The 25,209-nt window shown below is 39.8% G+C and overlaps 3 protein-coding genes across 5 annotated transcripts; all 3 read right to left on the bottom strand.

The window, feature by feature from the left end:
- Window positions 1-4,461: 4,461 nt before the first annotated feature.
- Window positions 4,462-6,980, bottom strand: LOC118240820 (major histocompatibility complex class I-related gene protein-like). Its single transcript, XM_035523088.1, has 6 exons — window positions 6,917-6,980; window positions 5,922-6,185; window positions 5,545-5,808; window positions 5,102-5,386; window positions 4,885-4,989; window positions 4,462-4,469 (listed from the first exon to the last, which is right to left on the bottom strand). The coding sequence occupies exons 1-6, from the start codon at window positions 6,978-6,980 to the stop codon at window positions 4,462-4,464; spliced, it is 990 nt and encodes a 329-aa protein (XP_035378981.1).
- Window positions 6,981-15,026: 8,046 nt separating this feature from the next.
- mibp (muscle-specific beta 1 integrin binding protein) lies at window positions 15,027-18,418 on the bottom strand. 3 transcript variants are annotated; one of them, XM_027010693.2, is made up of 8 exons: window positions 18,207-18,418; window positions 17,345-17,435; window positions 16,877-16,925; window positions 16,514-16,688; window positions 16,126-16,197; window positions 15,925-16,031; window positions 15,730-15,815; window positions 15,027-15,340 (listed from the first exon to the last, which is right to left on the bottom strand). In XM_027010693.2, the coding sequence occupies exons 1-7, from the start codon at window positions 18,230-18,232 to the stop codon at window positions 15,730-15,732; spliced, it is 606 nt and encodes a 201-aa protein (XP_026866494.1). In that variant the 5' UTR covers window positions 18,233-18,418; the 3' UTR covers window positions 15,027-15,340. The 3 variants fall into 3 exon arrangements, with proteins under 3 accessions (XP_026866494.1, XP_026866495.1, XP_026866496.1); XM_027010694.2 differs by lacking the exon at window positions 18,207-18,418 and adding an exon at window positions 17,746-18,153; XM_027010695.2 differs by lacking the exons at window positions 16,877-16,925; window positions 18,207-18,418 and adding an exon at window positions 17,746-18,154.
- A 688-nt stretch (window positions 18,419-19,106) lies between these two features.
- On the bottom strand, window positions 19,107-23,570 carry atcaya (ATCAY kinesin light chain interacting caytaxin a). The gene is made up of 11 exons (XM_027010673.2): window positions 23,356-23,570; window positions 22,502-22,560; window positions 22,070-22,306; window positions 21,741-21,908; window positions 21,534-21,636; window positions 21,148-21,279; window positions 20,935-21,021; window positions 20,358-20,456; window positions 20,207-20,242; window positions 20,020-20,082; window positions 19,107-19,899 (listed from the first exon to the last, which is right to left on the bottom strand). Exons 2-11 carry the CDS (start codon window positions 22,536-22,538, stop codon window positions 19,842-19,844), a joined length of 1,020 nt encoding a protein of 339 aa, XP_026866474.2. The 5' UTR covers window positions 22,539-22,560; window positions 23,356-23,570; the 3' UTR covers window positions 19,107-19,841.
- Between the last annotated feature and the right edge of the window lie 1,639 nt (window positions 23,571-25,209).

The following is a 25,209-nucleotide window of genomic DNA, read 5'->3' as shown; positions in this document are numbered from 1 at the left end:
TACAGCATTTAGCAGACGCTCTTATCCAGAGCGACTTACAAAGGTGCTTTGTCATTTACTCATAGAATACAGCATGGCCAGTAGAGTAGGTTAGAGTCCAATATACCAGTGATCTAGAATACTGTAGAAATGCAGGGATCAGTGCTGATGCCTAGATGTACAAAATAAATGAGCCTCATCTTACACAATGATGAGTGCAATAAACAATAATTACTAGAGTTTGTTAGTCAACGGGATTTTTCCCTGATCAAAGGTCCACAACATTTGCTGTTCAAGGCCTGGCACCGGAAATGAGCTTCTCAGGCATGAGAGGACCATTTGAGAGAAGCTCTCCATTTACTTTCATTTTGTGGTATTTTCTTTTAAGAACAGATAACTCCCAGCTAATTTAGATGGTACGGTCCTGTCCTCTTTTAAAGATACTGGACCTTCTGTCACTGGAACCTCAAGCTTGACAATCATTTTGTGTCTTCAACATTATGTGATAAAGATGCGACACAAAAGACAGTTCCGGGATGTTTGTTACCTAGTAATCCTATGTACATTCCATTGGAACAGGCTATATAATGTATTTTCAGCAAGATTGCTGAATTTTCATTGAGGGGATTCAGTTTTCCTGCGTTGTTTTCGTACTCATTTTAGCTATTTATATTATATGCTTAGAGTAGCTATTGTTGGAGCATATGAACAGATTGTCGTGGGTGTCTGCTGTTGGCCTTTTAAATGAATGTTTTGTTCCTTCTTAGAATCATTCCGCTACGTCTTGTGTGGCATTCAAATGTTTGGTCTTGTTCCTCCCTGGACACCATTTTTATATGCCATTATACTTGCTCCTATTGTAGAAATAAACCATGAAATGACACTTGAAAATTATGCTGCATATCTAGATCCCTTAAGTGCTCTTCAAATAATTCTTCAAGACAGAGCGTAGGATTCTCGTATGAGGACAAATTAAGGAAGAGGAAACGTGACTAATACAAAAATAACTCAAAACCACAACAGAAGCAGAAACAAGTTCTGTTCACAGCCATGAATGTAATAAAAGGTACAGCAAAATACAAATGTTGTCAGTCAGCATTGAAAGTTGGCTAAAGTTTGGGCAGATCTTAGAGTTGGCAGCAGTGTGGGGTAGTGTAGTAGCTGAATGATGTCTCACTATGTCTTGTGCTAATTCTGGGCACTACTATACTGATATCATACCATCTAAGTGGCAGGAGGGCTCTGGAACTGCCAATCTACTGTCCAGAAGGCTGACTTCATCTCAGCATTAGCATCCCTCCACTTCCTACACTTCCTGGCTCTAACAAAAAAAGGGAACCCCTGAGGACTCAGCGACTCCGGCTGCCCTGTCCTCTGCCTTTTCATTCACCCATTCTCAGAGGCGTCTCCGCAGGGGTGGTGGAACAGGTTTACTAGTGTCTTGAGAGTGGCGTTTCACTCCACTTTCCTTCTCTACTCTTCCCATTTCTTCTTTTTGCATTTCATGCCATTACAGTGTCTTTCCCCACCAAACTTCTTATCATAGCCATCTACCGCCCTCCAGGTTCCCTAGATCACTTCATTGATGAACTCGACATTCTCCTGAGTCAATTCCCCATTGAAGGAAATCCATTCATTCTCCTTGGTGACTTCAACCTTCCATCAGACAAGCTGCACTCCTCCTGCATCCTTCCACTGTTGACAGCATTTGACCTCACCCTCAACCACGCTCCTCCGACTCACAATGCGGGCAATGTTCTGGACCTGATCTTCACTCGTACCACCACAACATTGGACATCGCAGTCACCCCCCTCCACCTCTCGGACCATCACTTTCTATCCTTCTCTCTCTCCCATCCTTCTCTTTCCATCCAGTCCTTCCCAACATGTTCCTCCTCCTTCTGTCGCAATCCGCACTCCATAACTCCCTCTTCCCTTACTTCTACAATTTTGTCCACCCTTCCTCACCCTGACTCTCTATCCTCTCTCTCTCTTTGGATACAGTTACAAATTCCTTCATTTCTACACTCTCCTCATCAATGAGTCTTCTGTGCCCTCTCTCCTCTAGACCTGCTAAGTCCTGCTAAGTCCTGCTAGAAAAAGAATATCTGAAAATATCTAAATGTTTGAAAATATTGTCTAAATGTAAAATTGTTACAAAATTAGTACAATTACCATTGCATACGTTTCATCAAGAGACATGGCCTCAGAATACTGAGCAGACAGACTGTAGTCAACAGCAACTAAGGTGGAAGAAAGGCCTTAACATGTATAACAAGTATATAATAATAACAGTAAAAATATTAATACACTTTATTTATATAGCACTTGAGTCTAAAATATAAACCTTTACATTATCAGCACATTAATGAAATAAAATGACTTTAAATTGATTTGAATGCCTTTATTGTCATTGCACAGAGCACAGCGAAATTAGATGGATCGTTAAATGCAAAGTCAAACTAAACAACCTTATGTAACACAGCGATCATACATGACACTGACAATATTTGTGTTGATTCACTGTCCCTAAAGGTAAACAAGCAATTGAGATTTTATTTGCAATTATTGAATTCACCCACCAGAGATACATTTTACAAGACAAGTGGTTGCACCTAATAATTATCCCATCTCAATAATATATTTCTAGTATGCTATTCTCACAACAACAGTTAAAATGCCAGTTTATATACCTTCACGCACACGTTTCACAAGAAGACGGTGGAGTTACGTTCAACACAAAGCATCTTAGCAGTGGACTCTGTAGTGTAACACAAAGATCAGATTTTTTTTAGGGCTGTGTGCTCGCACAAATCTGACATTTTAAATCAGATCTGAATGACTTTCCTACACGGTAGAGAGCAAAGCAGTGACAACAGTAGCTGTGGAAAAAAGGCTATATACTTCTACTGGGACATTTTAAAGTTGATAATCAGACATATCAGAATTATTAACATTGGAAACATTACGAGTATCAGCATCATTAGTACAATACAGGATGTCATTAAAACTAGTACCTTTGCCATCCTACTGTTATGTTAAATCAGCAGAACTCACACAGCAAAGTTCTCTCATGAGTCAAAGTCGAACTGACGGCTGCTAATATTTGCGTTTTGCCAAGAAATTTCTCTTATGTGCTAATGTTGCAGATCAAAATTGCACGACGGATCTTGATTAACAGTAGGCTCCATGGATGCACCATGAAGAGGATCGCCTTCCGATCGATTCTGCATATCTATGAAAAGGACACAGGAAGCAGACGTGCTGGAAACTCTGTGATGTCCAGAAAAATGCTGCTGATAACTAAACTCAGCAATCATCATCTGGTCGCTTAAAAAAGACAGAGTAGTCAGATAACGTGCAGCGACTTCAGTTCATTGTGAATCAGCAAGCCAGTGCACTTCATTTGAGTGTGGATTGGCGTTGGTTTGCCAGCATGTTGAGTTCAGGATTCATGATATCCATGAAACTATCACTACCCCTTCTGCTGTGTGGCACTAATACATTGATCTTTGAAAGCTTACATCTTTTGGGTGGAAGGGTACAGTCAGAGCTGGGTAGTAATGCGCTACATTTACTCCATTACATTTAGTTAAGTAACTTTTTGAACAAATCGTACTTTTAAGAGTTGTTTTTAAAGAGTGTACTTTATACTCTTACTCGAGTACATTTGCGGGGCCACAAATGTACCTTTACTCCTTTATATTCGTCAATGTTCCTCCTACATTTTAAAATCATTTTTGTACGTTTCGTCACAACCTGTCAAGTATGGGAGGGATAGTGAAATCCCTAAAGCTGAACTGAACTCATGGCGTTCATGCTACTTTGGAAAGCAATGCACAAAATGCTTGAAAAATGGTAAACAGTAGTTAGTATTTTAACTGTTCTTTGACATACTCACCTGGAGTTGCAGAATGACTTCTCTTTAGAGCTGTTTGGGAACTCCGGTCTGAAACACAGTGATTCATCACCCACAGGAAAAATGACACAGTTTGATCATGGAAACCATCAACTCAGAACCACTGAATGCCATAGCAGAGTTATAATCTTGTGCTACATAAAAATAGGTATAAGTGATTTTAAATAACTGCATAAACATTATGAACCAAATGTTATATTTTGAAACATGAATAAATAACAGAAATCAGTGTATTGCTGTTGCTCAATAGCCAGATCTCTTGTCACTGCTGAGGTGGAGAAATGATCATATTACATTGTAATCAGTTACAAGACAGTTATTTGATTAAATTCCAGTGTGAAAACATACAGTATCTGTAAACTAATCCAGTGTGAAAACATACAGTATCTGTAAACTAATCCAGTGTGAAAACATACAGTATCTGTAAACTAATCCAGTGTGAAAACATAGAGTATCTGTAAACTGTGATGTTCGGAGGCTTAATCAAGATGCGGGGACGAGGCACATTGAAAAAGAAATTTACTGACACACTTAACAACCAGACGTAGCATGCAGGCTATAGTTCAAACACCTACAACCTCAATGATAAGACACGAGACTTATATACACACATGACAATTACACACAGCAAGGATCAGGTGAACAACATGAGAGGCCATGGCAATACAGACAAACACACACACAAACACACACACACGGAGACGTTTGGGGTGGGGGGCGTACCGTGACAAACTAATCCAGTGTGTGAACATACAGGATCTGTAAACTAATCCAGTGTGTGAACATACAGGATCTGTAAACTAATCCATTGTGTGAACATACAGGATCTGTAAACTAATCCAGTGTGTGAACATACAGGATCTGTAAACTGCTACTATTATTATGATAATAATAATAATAATAATAATAATAATAATAATAATAATAATAATAATAATAATAATAATAATAATAATAATAATAATAATAATAATAAGTTGTTTCACCTGCATGTCTTTTCTTCATCATAATGAATCCAGCTAGGAACAAAATCCCAGCCACCACTACCACAGTGGACACGGTGGCAGCAGGTCCTGGAGCAAACGTAAGGTCTGGTAAAAGATTGGAGGAGAAAAGACGGGTGAATTTACAGGTATTTTAGTTTAAATGTCTTTGTTTTTAAAATATGTAAATATAGCACTTAATGCCTTGTTATACCTAAACCGATGTCCAGCTTGTTGTCCAGGCTGAGGTGTGTGACAGTGCAGGTGTAGTGGTGTTTCTCTCTTAGTTCCTCTGCGCTGATCACCATCCTCTTCCTCATCTGGTAGGTTTCATCTCCGTTAGGGAGTACCTCCCCCCCAGTAATCAGGTGATCAGCCACAGGCTGCCCGTCTCTGAGCAGGGTCAGGTTGATGTGACGGGGGTAAAAACCAGTGGCCAGGCAGGTCAGCTGAGCCCCTCCTGAGTGTGTGAGTGCATTCTGGAGGAGTCTGACCCTGGGTTTCACTGAGGAAGAGATGAGGAAAATATATATCCTAGAGAATAGAACTGTTTTTTCCATGTTGTTCACTTACTTTACATTTTATTTTAATTATTAGGGTGAAAAATTCCCTTCAAAATGATGTTATCAATAATACAAATGAAATTAATAAAAAGTAAATTACTTTTTTTCATAATTCGTTTACTGTTATTGCTCATATATTTTTTAAGTACGCTGACACATAGGGGCTGGTAAAATGATGCGATCAGCCATTTATTATGTTTTAACAGTACAGCATCCCATGCTCCTGGCCATTTGAAATCTGTGTGTAAAGTGTTCTGCTGTATGTTGAAGAGAAATTCGTCTCCACACTCTGCGTTGAACGCCTCTTTATGTATCACGCTCCCTAGTGTGTCACAGCCAGATATTTCCTGGTGAATCTGAATTCCTTGGAAGGAGGGTATAGGTAAAAAACAAAATGAACAGGCATCCATTAACAGTGCATGCTTGGGCACTCTTAATATCAGTTCACTAAACTAGTAAATATCAATCAATACTTACCATCCGTGTGATTAAAATTATGCATTAGATTATGAGCTTGAATTCTCATGTGCTCATGTATAGCTGTAAAAACAGTGATGGCATTTTTCTCATCAGTGGGGTCAGGCGTGTTCTCTGCATTCATCATTCCTCTGAGTACTAGTTCTGGTTCCTTGGAGGAAAAGTATCCAACTTGTATATCATCCAGCATCAGCACAGCACTGAACTGCTCAAATGGAGTCTTCCCTTTTATGTAGGTTGCAAATATCAGCAAGGAATGGGAGCCTGTAAATTGAAAGAGATATTTTAGGTGTTGTAGCTTCTTCTTTCAAGCTAGCCTGCACACTGCACCATCTAAAATGGTGTACAGTTAACATCAGACAAGATAGGCCAAGCTAATAAAATAGGTCACAACTAACAGCTAACAAAGTAGGCCAAGACAATTTAATATGTTTAGATTTATGGACCAAACACTGCATGCATGTAAAATAAACTGTAGCAGTGATGATGAATAGTACCAGGACATAGTCAGTAACGTCTTGCAAACCTCATAACATGGGCTATATTCCATTTAATATCTCCTCTACTTTTCTAGCCAAAAACCATCATCTGAACATTTACTACAATATACAATTACACTAACAAACAAAGCCAGTAGATCTTACACAGATGCACTGATTACTTCATTTAACAATTTAACATTGCAGTTAACAATTTGATTAACCAAATCAACATATTAGTTCACTGAACAATGCCTGAATATTAATGAACTTTTAAGCTTACATAAAAGATACACAATTAATGACAGTACAGACAATAGGCTAAAGGAACTGAACACTCAAATGTACAATAGAGAACTTAGCCTACACCAAAATATTAAGAAGACGTTTCTGATTTAGTCTCCTTGTTTGTATACCCAGATATGTTAGAGGGAAAATCAGTAAACAAAAAACCAAAAAACAACTTTGATAGCTATTAAGATCTGCACGCACGATAAATATCCTAAAGGATCTTACCAGAGTCTGAGGCTTCACATCCTATGGTGTACGACAAGCACAGAATAATATGAACAATTATCATAGTGACCTTGCATCGATTAGGCCCGTGTCTATTCAAATTTTGTTTACGTGTTGACTAGAGAATTTTTGGGTTTCTTTTTTCTGCCTCGCACATTAGGATACTGAATTTCGGACAAAATCAATGTATATACTTTTCAGCGGTCTAAACTGTGTCTGCGGTCTATACTATTGTTGCTTTTAGACAGCGATCATAGACGTAGTTAGAGATTACAGGTTAAAAGTCAATATTTGATTTCAAATGGCTTTAGTTTTAAATAACTCGCCAAGGTTATCAAGATAGCGTTCGAAGAAAAGAAATGTTTCATTACATCGCGCTAGAGGCAAAATCTCAACATGTGGCTACTCGTTACTTTAGTATAACTTTGTCCATAAAGTCCCATCACCAGCAGGTCAGGTGAGTTCCTAATTAAATGCACTCAGCCAAAAACACCAACAATGCTTGGAAATATTCTTAACGTCTACATGTATGCATTTACGGTTTTTCATTTATTAAATACAACGAGCCAAAAATAATAACATTTGAAATTCTCTTAATAATGAAAATAATCGAAAAATTGGAATGAAACCAGGCAGCAATATAGTTCACAGAAAGGCAAAGTGGAAATAAAAATGCGTAAAACGATCGCCTACGCCACACCAATACAAACGAGAACTAAGCACACCTAGTTTCACAATCCAAGTGTCAGCAATACGATACATGAAACACGTAGAAATATTTGAAGGAAGCATAGATTTTGTGGGGCAGAGTAGAATATGATAGATTAATAATATTTACATCCTCCTCAGAGGCTATTAACCTCGCTACGAACAACCTGCATTGTAAGCCATAAAGTTAGCAGGAAATTAACTAGACATTATTTTTTTACAAATACATTAATTGTCGATCCTTTCACATAAATAAACAATTATTGCTATTAATAATACTGAGGTATATTTCAAGCGAGATAGAGCAGGTAACAGGAAATACAAGAAATACAAGAAATCCATGTTCATCATGCTCAAATGTTTCCTTACTAACCCCTTACCACTGGCCCGCAGGACAGAAGACACAGGTTTTATAGAAGAGTCCTCACATTTATACACATCAGAGGACCAATCCGTGGCTAGTACAGTGTAATGATACTTTATCTTGCTGCCATTCTATTTACGTGTTTTGCTTTATATCTTTGATTTATTATTATATGTTTATTATATGTTTTTTGAAGCACATTTTCCTCTAAATGGAGTATATTATACATTGAAGCTTTGCTTGTATGCATACTTTCATTTGTCTCAATGTTTACCAGTTCTTTCTCAAGCCTTGCCCTACCTGTGCACCTGTGTTTGTGTTCAGGCTGACCTGGAAGGCATTGAGCCCAGCTCAGGCCATGTGGAGGGTACCGTGGGCGATTCGACGGTGCTTACAGACATTAAGAAGAGTAGCTCCGCCTACGTCACCGAGGGGGCCGAGAGGGCAGTGATTCTCCCCACTGCAGCTGCACAGACTTAGGCTCCACTGATGGAGGGGCCACTGGTCACCACTCTCGCCACTTCGGCTCCACAGGCGTAGGCCTCACTCATGAAGGGGCCACTGGCCTGTAAACATGAGCTGTAAGGACCTAATAAAAAGGCCTCCAACAGGTAATGGATGCCAATGGTAGCTGGTGATTTTTGGTTCCTGTATCATGATGTCAGTTTTGCTAAACACTTGTGTAGTCTCTTCTATTTAATACTTCTAGCTAGTTAAATAATTAACTTTCAAAAACAAAGATGTGGCATTATTGTGGCATTATTATCTTGCAACTTGTTATAACAGATTTTGTCACCTTATCACAGGTCTTTCAGTAGCATCTACTGCATATTAAAACCTGGGCAGCTCTGCGCCTACAAAGATGTCAAGAGCTTTACCCATGGTGTCACATACCATGGTGAAAACCCACTTTCACTTAGCAATGCTACATATAAGATGCTCACTAGTTACAAAAAGAAGATATAGGTGTTTAAACTATGGGAAGGATGCAAAATTTATTGTTGAAGCAGAACTCAAGTGAAAGTAATGCTAGTACCACTATCAGATGGTCAGCACTCTTGCCTATAATTCCGGCTTCCATATTTTTGCACTGAGCTCCCACAGGTGAACTGATTTATCAGTTACTAGTATTACTAGGATTTATTTTGACTTCAAATGCCATCCAACCTCCTTCTTGTGAATGCTCATTTTAAATCTAATCATAGTTGGATTTTCTAGTTATATGAGATTGAGGTTTTGAACTTTCTATCAAAAATAAAATGTTGTCTTTTGTATATTTCAGGCTTGGATTTGGCAGTGAGTATCTGTTCCAGTGTAAAGGTGCGATCAGTTTCCGGTTAAAAGAGCATATTTTGCTTTTACCACTCATCCTTCAGTTGCTTAAATGTAGTCTTGATGAAAGTTCAGATGAGTATATGACATGTGTTTAGTGCTCTGTGTGATGTTTCTCTTTCCCAGCAGGAGCTGCAGATCTGGATTCGAGCCTTAGAGAAGAACTGCACAGTCAGCCACAGAGGAGCCAGATCCTGGGCCCTTGGAGGCTCGGGCTTGGAGCATGCTACAGCCTTCATGCCATGCGAGTGGGCATGGCTGTGCAGGGCAGAGGGTTGTTCCTGGGGTTTGTAACAATATAAAAGTGAAAAAAAAATGACAACACATTCCTAGTCTGTTTCTTAAACTGAATTTCAGTGGAGAAAATCATGTTAGTCATGCAGAAATGTAATCCCTAACTGGGAGTAAAATGAAAGTATAGCATGAAGTCATTCATTCCTCAAAGTTTGGTGACGCTTTAAAGACGCTTAAAATTGTCCAGCTGACGCTCACCCTCACATGCTACCCCCACACCCACACACGCATTATTTATAAGAATATCAAATGCCCTAGCATTAAATGTCTGAAGTCATTTAACTCTTTTCTGTGCCTAAAAAGAAGAAAAGAACAAAGCATAAGATCTGTGTTGGCAATACTCCATGTGAAAATTAAACTTTTTGTTTAAAGTTTGTACACTTCAATAGCCATGCATTAAGTGAGGGAATTCTGTCACGGTCTACTCCCTTTGATGTTGTGTTCCCATGACACTGGGCAGCAAAACTGATTCTGTTTTTGTTTTGGTAGTTTCATTTCAGGAAAGATACTCTTTATTGCAAAAGGAGCACAGCAGATGATGTTCTTTCAAAGGCAGATGAAGAAAATCAAACTCCCACAAGCACGAGTCCATCCTCATCTTATCATTTGGCTCCTCCAAATTACAAAAATAAGTCAAACTCCAGATCATTAAAATGACTATAGAGAGGATTATTGGATGCGATCTGTCAGCTCTTCAGGACATATACAACAGCAATGTCATGAAGTGTGAAAGCAAAATCACAGCTGACCCCTCTTACCATGAACATCAATCCTTCCAACATTTCCCATCAGGCAGTAGACGCAGGAGCATCAAAACTCAAAGCCAACAGAACCAGACACAAGAACAGCTTTTCCCAAAGGGCTGTGGCCCTCATGTGGAGCGCAGTGAAGTACTGTAATTAATCATCTGTATCATCCTAGCTAGAACTAAACTATGCAGGAATTCACACAGTAATAAAGAGTATATACTGTATGTAACACTTTAGCATATGTGTCCAAACCTTGCTTGTCATATTCATATTTCCATGTGCTTCTTTGTTTTGTTTTTTTCTGACCCCCCCCCCCTTTAGTTCCCCGCTTGTGATTCGCTTCAGTTGTTCCTTAATTGCAGCCTGTTTCGCCCATGCATGTAAGCCTGGTACTTGTGTTACGCTGTTGGACGTTGTTTCATACAGCCCGCATTCAATGGTCTTCATTTTTCTTGTAGCCTGTTAATCCCTTCGTTTTGTGTTCATTTTTTTTTTAATAATACATTGTGTTTTGTGTATCAATGCTTCTAGTAAATCAGCTGTGGACTGTTCTACCAACCCCTGTTCTCTTCTCAGCGTTTGCGTCCGCCTCACCACCGCTCTATCCTACTCTATCTAGGACTCTATCCTACTGCTTTTTTTTCGTGTAAGCGGCAAAAGCCACACGACGCACAAAACCTTTTGATTGACAATGCGTAAACTGGTCATTTTGGTGACTATCCGGGTCTCTGTGGTCATTTAAATCCAAAATCCCGCATCTGTTATCTCTTACATGCAACCTGCACGACACCTAATCTGTTGGTTTTACTTCTGTCTCTCTCCTCAGTTCATCTATTCTGTTTGTTACCTTATTTCAGCTTCTGCCCTGTACCTGTGCTATTTACTGCCCCCTTGTTATGTTTTCACTGTCCCTGTGTTTGTGATTCTCTGTCACTTTGTAAGTGTCTTTAGGTTATTGAAATGTGCTATTATTATTATTATTATTATTATTATTATTATTATTATTATTACTGATTACTTGGTTAGATGTTGTCATTATGCTAGATTTTCACTGATGTGAGCTGTGACCTTAATCTGTGAGGTGAGTACTAGCACAGCTGAGATCCCTTGAGCCCCTTCAAGTACAGACAGTCTAACAGCAACAATTGCAATACATATTTTTAAAAATGTTAAAAATCAGAGCGAACACAGAAGACATTGCATCAGTGAGGTGCACTGTGTTACACGGGCATTCATCGGATCTTCAGTTATGAAAAGAGCATAAGGGTTTATAATCTCTGTTTCAGATTAGCCTCCCAATTTTAGGTCTTCTGCACTGTTATATTTGTGCTCTAGAGGAACTTGAACTACATCCTAGTGCCTTAATGCAATTTTCATAGATATAGAAAAGATACACTGGTCGTGCCAGAAATGGTCTCCCCAGCAGCTCTGTGGGTTTTTGCAAGCACTGTAATGACGGAAATTAATGGCAGGTCCTTGTACATAAGCAAATCGTTTTTAGATCAAAAGTAGTAGTTGCTAATAACTGCCTGGCACATAAAATCAAGCCTGAAGTCATTCTTTCAAGTATATCCCAGTTTAAGTCAAAATGTTAAACTTTTCCTTGTCTGTGAATACTATCAAACAAAATGGAAAATTGTGCAAATTGCTATAGGCAAAATACAATTTAACTGGGTTTAATTAAATAGCTTGATTATATACTACTGTACTGGGTGTTGTACTTTTATAGTTGTTCATAATGTACATGATGTATTTTAGTCCTTCGAGGCCAAAGTCCTATGTGGAATCTGCTGAATGTGTGGCTAGAGTTAGCGTGAAGGTGGCTGCGGAATTTCACTACTTCCTGCCAATTTACATGGAGCACAAGAAGGTGAGAGGCCGAAACACACCGGAAAATCTCGGTACATTTGTGCAAACCCGACTAGCATTGCTGCGTCACCCTCTGAAACGAGCAGGAGAAGCAGGTGGCAGATAATCTTCCAGTCAAAGAATGGTGAATCACATAAAAAAATTCACATATCACACTGCTTTTGTTTCCTTGTTTTTTGACCAAGGGACCAATTTGCTGATTTATTTGTAATATTTTAAGTCTGTATATTAAAGTTTGCAATAAATATTTTAATATCATTTTCCTGCCAAAACATCTGTGACATTTGCAACCATAATATCTGTCAAATATTGTTGTACTCGGGCCATCCAGGTTTCATCCCAGAATCTGGTGTTCTGCTAAACATAAATGTTATTTTCCTGTTATTTTAATGATGCATTAGGTGCATCCAGGTAATGCCCCCCACCATCAGTGACTGTGGTAGTACTGGCATATTCATATGACCATACGTATTTGATTTTGGTTCATTTCACTTAGCACTCAGAAGCACGCTGTCTCCTTTTCCGCCCTCAAAAGATGCTCAAAACGCTGCTTTTTCGTATCTGCTTACATCATCAGAGGTGAACCTAAAAAATATCGTAGTCTCCTTCGGATAGGTTGTTTTTTTTCCTCCAAAATCTTTAGCATAAGCTCAAAGGAAATGCAGATTTCGCTGTTCAAGGCTGCAGTGTCACGTTATGGCCCCGCCCCCTCCTCGAACGTCTTCGTGTGTGTTCGTCTGTGTTGCCACGCCCTCTCGTGTCGTCCACCTGTTCTGTATTATGTGTAATCGGTTTTTTTTTGTGTGTGTGTGTGTGTGTGTGTGTCTGTCTGTCTGTCTCCTGTGGTGTAGTACGTGTTGTTGGTGTTTCACATGTGCATAGCGAGTCTGCTGTGTCATATTCTCACTCGTGTGTGTGGAATAAACGTCTGATTCATGCCTCTTCCCCGCATCCTGTTTGCAACGAATCGTCACAAGCAGACAAACATAATCTATGGAGATTTAAAAATAACTTTACTGGAAATGTAAATCTGGTTTTATGAACAAATGGTACAGTAAAATATGTTCAGACCTGCACTGGCGATACCAAGGGTCTACCACTCCTAGCGCTGGTAGAACTGTTGCTTTGGCATTATGGGAAAATTCTGAGATAAAGATACTGTCTACTGCGTCACCCCCATGGCTTGACGGCCAGTGAAAACAGGGCCTATCACTAATGAGAAAATGGAAATATGCAGGGCAGGACTTTGGCTATCAAAAAAATCAAGCATGAAAAGAGTTTACCAGATTTTTAACAAATCCATATTGAAGTCCTAATATATTTAAAGGGGTTTAAATGCCTATTCCATGTAGAGAAATTATTTTCTCTCATTATTTTCCCATAATGCCAAAACAATTCCACTACTATATAAGAGTGATAGCCTCTTGCTATCAATATTGCATGTTTGGGTGGTTTCTACTGTACCAATTGTTCATAAACCTATATTAGGTTTAAGCATTACTAATGGGTCTCCCGGTACTGCGGAGCAGGACTCCACATCCCAGAATCCCCAGGAACCAATTCGTTACGTCAGCTCATCCTTCCCGGCATATTGGCCTCACTTTTCTTATCAGAAAGTACATTAACATTTTTGTTTGTCCAGCTGTCTTTCTGTGTATTGAGTGCGTTGCTTAAATTTCTGGCGGGGGGTGGACGATTTGTGGATCGCTCCTCTGAATTTCGACTATCCGAGTTTCTCCGTTTTGTCAGTCCGATGCTTTGATGGTTTCTACTACGGCTTTGGAGCGCTTATGGGCTGTTTGGGCATTGTAATGAAAACAACCGCTCCGGCTATTCCGCAAGCGTCTCGCATCGCATTACACTGTGATAAACTTTTTGTTAAATATCAGGGAAACATCAAATAGTAAAACCATTTTTCGGTTTACTAAGCCCATTTAATGTAATAATGCAATATCCACAGAATGCATGCCGGCAACGAGCACGTCCATGCAGCAGCATGCATCCTCGTACAGTAAACATTTATCCGTTAAGTTTGTAATATTCCACTACTTTCGTCTGGTAATCGAATATACCTATATATGAATAGCAAAGGGATGCAGTCTGATGCTCTGTATCATATATGGAATTCTCTCCAAGAACCTCGGAAATGTACGAGTTACATAAACGAGTTTCCTCTTCTCAGGTAAGGGTGGGCAGTACTCAGAGCTACTGCTCATTAAAGTAAATAGACATTGTCATCACACAGTCTTGTCCTGCCAAGGTCCGACATGCTGGCACGTGTGGAACTGTCTGGTGCCTCCAGTCCGATTGTGAAAGACCTGTTCCACAACTCACTCAACTAGTTCCAGTGCTCCCAGTAATAGTCCCTTTGTGGATGAATATGTGACCACCATTACTCATGCCTGTATAGTGGTAACAATTGCTCGGTTTATAGCTTAGTTGTACAAACACCACTGAAAATACTTTGCATTGGTGCAAAGCACCAAAGGGAACTCGTATGTCATTCACGCAAGGGTCTAGATTGCGTTTGTCGTTCAGGTTGATGCTCAATTTAACTTAATTTTAAAATGTGCCATGGCACATGTCAAATGATTCCGTAACAGAAATAATAGGAACCACGGACAGGGTCATTAATGCCGTGCTTTTAACCCAAACATCTCATTTTTATATAAGATGTAGCCAAGTACATTAAGCACTTGACATTAATGTGAAGGCATTTTAGCCATTTGTACATGTTCTGTAGTTAGCATATGAGAAACATAGTAATAGTGCCAATTCCAGAACACAACACTGATTGAGCAATAACAAAAATTTATTTGAAAAACATGTTTCCTGAATGTTAATCAGACTACTACTTAAATGAAATAAAATAACTAGGCAGTGCATTCAATGACATTTGCCAATGTAAGGAATAAAATTAAAGCACATATCAAACAAACCCTGAAACTGTTGCTTCAAATAAATGATAAGTTAACACCCCTCCATCCTATACACAGAACAAGTACACTTACTTTAAAACATTCTAAAAGAAAAAAATGTAGAAAAAAATAAATCTTAATGGGAGTTATTTACAATTCTATACACGAGTTGCTGGTCAGGATGCATATGCTGCAAAAAAAGGAAGAGAAAACGAATGTTAATCCCCTCAGAATAGTGGAGTGGACAATAAACGCAGGACTCGGCACTTTGAGCAAGTTCTGTACTGCTGTATTGACCTTGTCACTTGACAAAAATAAGTTTTACAATCAGTTACTTGAGCCACCAGTCCCCAGGGACCACCGGACAGTCTATTTGTTTATTCCTTTCCTGCTCCCAACATGTTGTTCAAGTAATCAAGAGCTCTACAACCAGATTCCTTGGTTTGGGTATATAAGGAACTGGAACAGAAACCCTGGATGGACTGGGGGGTCCTCGAGCACTGGTTTCTTTAACTGAAACTGCTCACCCACAATCTGTTAATTATGATGTAATAACACCAAATCTGCATGTTTTCTTACCTATAAATTATTCAAAAGTGTATTGTGGATGTCTTCATACACCTGACTGTACAGCTTATCTTTAGATTTCAAGCCATCCAGGTAGTCTATTAATTGAAAATAAATAAATAATGCAGATTAGAGATGATTTGGCTCCAACTAGTACTTTTGGAATAAGTCATGCTTCAACTGTATATTAGAAGCAAGTTTACAAACCAATGGGCAGGCAGCTGTACTCCATTTCCCCTCTGTGCTTCAAGTACATGGGCCACACATGACCGTCAAACAGGCCAGGAGGGTCAGGAACGGTGTACTGCCTCGTACTAGGGGTAAGAAAGTAGTGCGGATTTAGACAGGTTGTGCTCAGATCTAGTTTATTGGCGTACAAATTTAAGTTGCACAAAGCACATTTCACACCTTCTCCTCCTCTTGCATTCCTCATAAGGGATGGTGATGTAATAGCATTTGTTAAACATGTCCATAAGAGGCCTGTCACACACAGGAACACAAAGGCAAAGTTAAAAGATCTAGAGAACACATAGGAAGTATCCTTCTGGAAACTGGAGGTACTGCTGTAGCAGATATCACTACAGGGTTCACTCAGTTGCTTAAGCAAATCCGAATTGGCACAGGCAACCCAAATGACCTTGACCACCCCCCCTTATCTATCCAATGGCAGAAGCATCTGTCACTAGTGCAGTACAGGACTCCACGTTCCCCCACCCCAGACATGTCACACATCTTTCTAAGAAGCTAATCTTTACTAATTAAAAAGTTCGTATGAATCAGAAAGTTCAGTACTCACTTGTAGTTGTACAGAAGAAACCCCTCCACAATTAGAATATGAATTTGGGTCTCTGGAGTTTTTATCTCTGTGGCAGGAGACACGGGGATGCCATGAGATCTTGCAAACTTGACTGGGTTCTCCACCCAGCCTTTGATGGTGTTCACCATGGACTCCATGTCCAGGGCTGTCATCACTAAAAGAGGAGAGTAAGAAGGCAGAGACAATAAAAGACACAAAACTGACTGTGGCAAATGATCGAGATTTATTGAGACACTGTCTAGAGAGGATGGAACATAAGTGCCAATTTTTATGGCTTTTGTTAGGAGCAATGTTTAAAATGGGTGGAGTTATTGGTCACCTATGGTCCAATCTCATTCTTACCATCCCACTGTTTAAAGCCGTCTTCTCCCACTTCTATTTGATCCGGTGGCTGAAATAACAGTGACCAATAAAACACTGCAGAAGCCCGAGAATGACCCACGCTCTACCAGATCTGATCACACCTTTATCGATGAGCCAATCATGCTCTGACCTACATTTCCACCCATCAAAATGCAATACACTCTAACGTACATGTTCAAAATTGTAGTAAAGTACACAGAGTTTCCAGAGAAACATATGCATATATAGTAAGGAGCACAAGTAAATTCTAAACATATCCTGCATGTTTAGTGTTATCAATCCTGGGAACGAGCATCATTAGCCAATTTAAAGTACAATACAATGAATACAGTGAGATTAATGGATTACTGCAGTAGCATCAGTGTTTTCACATCTTGTGGTCAGCAAAGTCCAGATGTGTTTTGGTCAAAAGTAAAATAAATAAGTAACCCAATGCTTTTGACTCACCTTGAAAAAATCATCCTGATGTACCACACAACAGTTAGGCAAGGCCTTGACCAACTTATTGGTCAGTGTGGTTTTCCCACCATTGGTCACGCTACAGAAAATGATTTTTTAGAAACGTGTGATGAATTAGACATGTTGATTAAACATGGTTTTATGAAGATCCCGCTAATAGGTGATAAATAATTAGCCAGTAAAGCCAGACTAAAAATTGGCGGGCACAACAACCAAGGTTAGCTAGGTTAGCTAGGCTAGCGAGTTACGACAAACTGCTAGGCAAAATAAAAATATTCATGATATCTTCAGTTTACAACTTGAGGATCACTGTTCTAAAACATTTAGATTTCACAGATATAGAAATGTTTAACAAACATAGCTATTAAGTAATACTAGAAGCTACTCACTTTTACCATCTAAAGTTAACCGATGTTATTGTCAAGTTAATTTCGTAAGGTAGGGTTAGCCAAATAAATTTGTCCTCGCTACCCAGACCCATCTTCATTACAAATAACAAAATCATAGCTAAATAATTCAAACACATCTAGCAAATTTGGCAAAAAGCAAGAGGCCAAAACGACTGGATTTGTTTTAGTTCCTAGCAAGCTATCTGTCCAGGTAGCATAAATTTTATGACGCTAACGAGCAATAATAGCCGTTCAGTTTTGAATCTCCCGCTCAAAGTTTCCACTTCCACACCTACACAATCTCGTCACATTAGACCTGTTCTCCAGCTGTACTGTAACCTCAGCTAGCTACGGACACATCCTATGATTTTACTTCCTAAAATATGATACAGCTATAGCATTTAAATAAAACTGGTGGAAAACTGATTAATGTTGTATCAACACATTAAGTTTGTACTCACCCGCCGATTCCTATAATATACTTCATTTTATCCCGATTGATTTCTTTAAGTACCACTACCAACAAACAGTAACTCAGAAACGTGACTATTAAACTTACACAAAACTGTATCAATACTTCTGAATCTTTTAGAAACCCAGTTACTATCTCACTAAGTAACTACGTTTCATTCAACACTACTGCACATGGCCAGCTATGTAGGACTATTAAGGGGTGTTGCGTCACACTAACCTCATACCAGGAGGCGTGGCCAGGAAGTTTGGAACACGACCCGACCTGTCTTTGATCAGGTAGGGTTAGCCTAATTTAATGAGGTATTTACAATTAATGTGTAGGACAGGCCAAAATTTCAATAAATAGATCTATTTTATTGTGTTTTGTGACTAAGGTAGGCACAGTGCTGGCTTCAAAGGGTGTTCTCTTGCTAAGTCAGCCTAACAATGTAGTAAGTATTGGTGATCTGGAAGGAATCTGATCATGTGAATGTAATAACTAACTATATAACTATAAAAATATATATATATATATATATATATATATATATATATATATATATATATATATATATATATATATATGTGTGTGTGTGTGTTTGTGTGTGTGTGTGTGTGTGTGTGTGTGTGTGTTCAAAATTGTAATTATAAAGTACACAAGGTTTCCAGCCAAAGAAACAGGCCATTTAGGACAGGGGTCCTTCATCAGCTGTGAAAACAAAGCACACTGCAGTTACTCCCTTCTTGGGATATTGGGATACCTCGTGATACATATCACAAGAAAAAGAAACTGATTGCTCCATTAATGTAAATCTTTTATGATCTTTAAAGACTTAATCATGTGAAATATCATTCCGTGTTAAACATATATAATTATATAATGATGTAAGTAATGATGGAAGGCCAAGTTCGTGCTATACACATACTGGTGTGTTTAATTTGGAAACAGTCAAAACATAAGGCAACATAAAATTCTCATTGAACACATCTGTGCCAAGCCACTTTTTCAGCAAGTACTGATTGGCACTTCTCTGAAAAGCATTCACTTTAAAAGCCAATAATTAACCATGATAACAGGGAAGAAAGCATTCCTTTTCAAAAAAGGCCTCCATATTGTAAAATGGAAAACCTATAAACAAGCTACAGAACAGAATAATGATATATTCCAGCCAGGCAAATGTGCATGATTTAAAGAATGGCCATCACAATGGTGCAAAACTTTGCATGCATTGCTTTAAACCTCGCTTTTGATAAGACACACCTATATTTTCAGAGGTGGGTGATGCAACATTCCTTAACATGGCACTGACCAATGGCAGAGCTGCAAAGCAGAAATCAGCAGATTTACGGGTGGATCATTGCTGGGGAGTTTCAGTACATAGGATACAACTGTGGAGGTTACACATCCTGCTACAGAGTACAGAAACATTTCTCTGGGTGAAGAAACATTCCACCAAGTGGAAGCTGTGAGAAAGCTTTGAATGCTGTGCCTTGCTTTCCTTCCCTCTATACGTTCAGTAAATGTTTCCCTTTTTGCTGATCTGAGAACAGTAAATGATTTGTATACATGGACACTGAGAGAGGAAGCTTGTCTTAGATCAGCATTTCAGTGACTTTTCTGCAAGGCCCTGCAGCTGTCTCTGTCACGGGACAGGCTCCTCTGCCATTTCCTCCTCAGAAACTGCTGTTTCTGTAGTTGGCCTGGAGACAGAGAGAATATTAAATTTTTTTATTCATTGCCATGGTCAGCATAAAAGTGGTGACAAATTACATTATAAATAATTCTGCAGTAATTAATTACTGCTTTCCAAGTTCACTTACCTGTCTGTAATGGCTGACTCTTCCTGTCCTTGTGACTGATGCGCTTGCTCTTCCTGTTCCATTCTAAAGAGACAAGAGCATCATGGGTAAATTAGCTCCTGGGATTCTGTCCAGTTCAAGTCAGCACAGGTATTTCATCTCAACATTAACATGTCACAGTGAATATCATTTGGGTATTCAGGATTACCGTTCTTTTCGTGCCTTGATCCTTTCTTCATCATATCTGAAAAGGGCAAACAGCAAACGACTCTAGAAAGAAGTCTTAAACCACAAACACCAATATTGTAATGGTAGCAGCTTTTGTTCAGTGTATGCAATAACTAAAGTAGAGGACTTACTGTATAACACACTCAGGGATGTGAATGTTCTCCACAGGAACAATCTGCTCCAGTTCCTCCAAGCTGTGCACGTAGCGAATTTTATTCATGAACTTCACACTTTACAAAGAAAAAAAAATTTATGCAAACAGTTTAGCTTCACAGCATACATAATACACTTGTGAGGCTTTTCATATTATGAATGTTTGTCACATTAAAGATGGAACAAACAATATGCACTATTGCTACCATTAAACAGTTAATTATATCATCCCATACTGGCATCAGTGAACTGGTGGTATTGAGGTAGATATAAAGTTAACTAATAATCATTTTTGTCATTTATTTATTTAATCATTTATTTCTTTAACTCGGTAATAAGGGTTAATATTATTACAACCAGAAAACAGACCCGTCTTAATATATGTTTGTTTTAAAACTTATAATACAGTCTCTACTTGCAACAGTATTGCTGCCAGTTAAGAATGCGCATGAAGGTGTTTATTTTAATAGACATAGTTCAGTCTCTGCCTGCATTACTATTACTGACAATTGAGAATAGAGATGATGGTGGCACCAATGAAGATGATGGTCCTACCTGATAAAGGGTCTGGAGATGGCCAGGACAGTGCGGATAAACCAAGAAGGATGTGCAATTATCAGAGACTTGAGGTTCTTTCTCAATCTATAAACAAACAGCTGCATGTTACTGTAAAGGTCAACTCAAGCCTGTTTTACTGTGGCCTTATTAGCACACGCACAAAACCATGTAAAAAAATTCTAACGGATGAGCAGTTGGAAGAATACTTACCTTCTGTCAATCATCTGATAGCACTTTTTTAGCCAGCTGATGCCAGGCATTTTACTGCGTGGGGTTCCCCCATTCATGTAGATTATCATGTAATCTTCAGCTACCAGCATCTCTAAACTACTCACTACATACCTAAGTACAGAAGGGGGGGGGGGGGGTAAAAAGATTACATTACAAAGAGGGAATATACAAAGCAAGAAAAAGGGATAGTGAAAACTGGTCCAAAGGCACGGTTTTCCCAGAGCTGTTCTTGTGATTAGAGGATAGCCTGAAAGAACATAACACCTGGCACGGTGCTAAACAAAGAGGTCATTAAGACTACATGGGCAATACTTCAAAATGCAGTTTAAACATTCCACATGTAGAACACACAATCAGTTGCTTACAAAAAGAGGTTTTCCATGATGTAATGGTAATCTGGGCAGCTGCTATCAGGCAGGTAGCATGCTGAGAACACAATGATGGCGTTGAGACCCTCACCGTAGTAACCTACAAGATGAGAGCACGATAAAAGAGGTAAGTGGTACACTAGGGGGAAAACCCACAATGCAACCATTACCCATGAAACTGGGAACCCAGGCACGTGGACTCACCTCCATGAGAGATGACCCGCACGTACGGTCGAATGACCTGCATGTCGATACGGTGTTCCTGCTCGCCGATGATGACCGTCCTCCAGAGACGTCCGTTCCCGCTGCCCTCGCAGACATCACTGGCCCGGTCAATGGGCCCTGGCTTAGCAGAGGTAACTGGTGTGTCGTCTGGAATCATACGATACGAACACTGAAATGGTTCAGCCTGGCAGCCAGCAAGTAAAGCTCCAGAGAGTAACTGCAAGTGCATACACACACACACACACACACACACACACGCACGCACGCGCACGCACGCGCACACGCCCACTTGACCTTCCCAAACTGACCTTCCCATTCTAGGTCGTTTCCGTTGCCAATGAACTCCAGAGAGTCTGTTTCATCTGGGGTTTCAATGTCATCGACATTAATGTCCATGTCGTCAGGAGTGTCCAGAAAGTCGTCGGACAGCAGGGATCCTTCGCTCTGGTCTAGAGACAGGTTCATGTCCGGCGCTACAAGGGTGCGGCGCTTCCGATGGGTCGAGCCCGTGCCAGCCCCGCCAATATGCAGGGAGTTTGGGGGTGCTGCACAATGAAAAGTCATGCATATTGTAGAATCACCACCACAGCTGGCTTGTAGGTCCATGGCCGTGTTTAATATTCATAGTGGCAGATAAGGAAGGAGAAATTACTCAACAAAATAAAAGGTTCGTTTACACCGTCTTTTTTATTTACGACTGAAGCTCGGATGGGGCACGTTCACAGCAAACGTGGACTTACGTGTTCTCCCTTCTCCAAGCACAGAAGACGACTCCATATCGCCCTCCTCTGGAAGTGGCCTGACGCACACAAACAATGTCGAAATTACTGACAACTGCAGCCTGCAACATCACATTCCAAGCCAGGAGGCGACTAGAAGAGCTAGGAAGACAGATAGACTGTTTACCGAACTGTCCCGTCTTATAGCCCTGACCGATCACTGAATGAGCCTTGTGTTTAATGGAGCCGAGTGAGTGATATGGTAATTAGCAGCTAGAGAGCGCCTCATCATCACCACCCTGCTGGGCTTAGTGGTGTGGGGGACTGCTGCAGCTGCTTCAGTTCTTACAAAGTACTGGTTAACCTACCCCCATCTCTCTCTCGCTCTCTCTCTCTCTCTCTCTCTCTCTCTCTCTCTCTCTCTCTCACACACACACTCAAAGAGCCAGGATAGAATGAAAGGATAGAATGAAAGGATAGAGAATGAAAGGCTAGAGAGAGGCATAGCTATTGGAATGTCTGTTAACTAAACACAACGAACCACTGTTACACTGATTTATTTATTTATTTTTGCATCATTGCTAGTTTACTCTTTCTCTACCATTCAGAGGCATGAACCTTTTGTTAAGGAAGATGTATATTATATTACTATATTTTCCTAATGCAATATCACATTATAGCAGGGCTTTTGTTTTGATGCCTTTTTTCGGTTGCGTTGCTCAGTGAAGAGCACTGTTCGTAATGTAGCAGAACACTATTTCTAAACCTGCCAAAAGAGAAACAGATATTCCTTTAACAATGATGCAACCTGATTTCTTAAAAGGCCACAAACAGAAACCAAACACAGAAAGGATCGATGCTGCTCTTTCACTTACCTTCTCGTATAAGGTGAGAAAAAATGACGACTTTTTGATTCCTCTTTTTATCGGCAGCCTGCTATTCTGTAGTTTCGCAAAATCTCATGGTTTCCAATGTGCCGACGGTCTAAAGCATCACTTCTCGGGGATATTTGCCCTGTGCTGCTGAAGCTGCATTGCCTGTTTCTCTATGCCTGCCCTGCCTCCATTTTCCTGGTGAGCCTGTGTTGTTGGCTCCTGCCTGCGTCACATGACGTGGCTCATTACCATTTAAGGAGAGAGCTGCACCTGCTCCCCTTTATTCCTCTGTATGGGGGCCACATAAACACAGTGTTACTGATCCCAGGTCAGCAGACAAGAGATCCTTTTGCTCTTTTTTTGGCAAGCCTTTTTTTTTTTTTTTTTTGCCAAAGGAGAATGTTCAACCTTTTTCTAATTGTCTATTTCACAAACTGTGTTGATGTTTCATCTTAATAAACCACATATTCATCTGAACTGTGCTATAATACACATTTAAGGTGTGTACGAGAAATTTATCTGGAATAAATGTTTTATAATTTTGCATAAAAACCTAAGATGAAATTAATTTAATTTTTTTTATTTGTCAATGTGTATAGTACCACCCTGTAAAAAAAAATACACTGGTTCACTTGGTATAATGATGTGTAATGAGATTGTAAGGTGGGCTTGAATCCCAGTCAGCTAGGTGACGACACCAACAGCATACTGGGTAAGCAGCCACTAATGATGGTGGGCCTGTGTGCAGAACAGTTAGAGCTTGGATCAGGTAAAACAAAAATAAACACCACACATGGAAAAAAGGGAGAACAAAGGACGCCACAGGAAGAATGGCAACCCCGATGTACTGGGGAAAACCAAACTAAAACTTCCCAAACAAAACCAGGTGTAGCACAAGGGTTCACAGACCTCAATATCTGAAGCTGCCGGCTAGGAGCTTTGCTCAAAACTGTCGCAAAGACCCAGGACTGGGTGACTGGGCTTATATAAGGTCTTGCCCAGTTGTTGGGCCTCAAGCCTGATTAATAGCGTGGTTGACTCGAGGCCTCCCTCTGGTGGTCGGGGGGGGGGGGGCCTCGGGCTGGTGCCAACCCTTACAGATATGTGAATTTTTAACTCCATTATAGCATCTGACACTATTTAAAATCACTCCACACCTGGGGAGTCCATTGTCCTGCCAGTCATCTCTCCCCTCTACATGGTCCAGTAGCAACAACTGGTCTGGAGTGCTCATGCTCATGGAGGAGTGGGTATAAGACCACACAAAGAATCAAACCTTTATGTTCTGTTCAGAGAATCACAGAAAAGCATTAAGGACCCCCCCATCTTTTTTAAGGTGAAAATGAAGTTAACTCAAATATCATTCATTAATTGATTGCAATAGTACTGTTCTGAAGTTTATTTTTATTTTATTTACTCATTTTATTAGTACAGTTTCAGGTCACAGGGGGATCCCATGGTTGTTATGTCAGAGGAGTGTGTGATTTATAAGTCATCTAGTAGCTAAAAGTGAGTCTGTACTGGAAGAATTTTCAAGGTGACATGCTCATAACCGACTAATCCTTTGCTGGAGTAGTAGAATGCATGTGTACCTGTAGGTGTTATTCATGCACACAAAACTTCTTCCTATGTATAACTCCACAGAATGAAACCCATGAGTGCGAATTTTTATAAGTCTTTGCATCCAATTTTTACTTCAGGAGTTTAGCATTTCCTGATAATGCTGTTGTCCAGTTCTGATCATATACGTGTTTTTAGATTATACAACTCTCTTCTTTTTAAATTACACATATAATTTACACATGGATTTCTACTCTCTTTGCTGAGCCTGAAGAGCATAAATCGCTCCTTCAC

The sequence above is a fragment of the Electrophorus electricus genome, chromosome 26, assembly GCF_013358815.1.
Source record: "Electrophorus electricus isolate fEleEle1 chromosome 26, fEleEle1.pri, whole genome shotgun sequence".
Lineage (NCBI taxonomy): Eukaryota > Metazoa > Chordata > Actinopteri > Gymnotiformes > Gymnotidae > Electrophorus > Electrophorus electricus.
The sequence above is the reverse complement of the archived record's forward strand: the minus strand, read 5'-3'. Positions and strand labels throughout refer to the sequence as shown.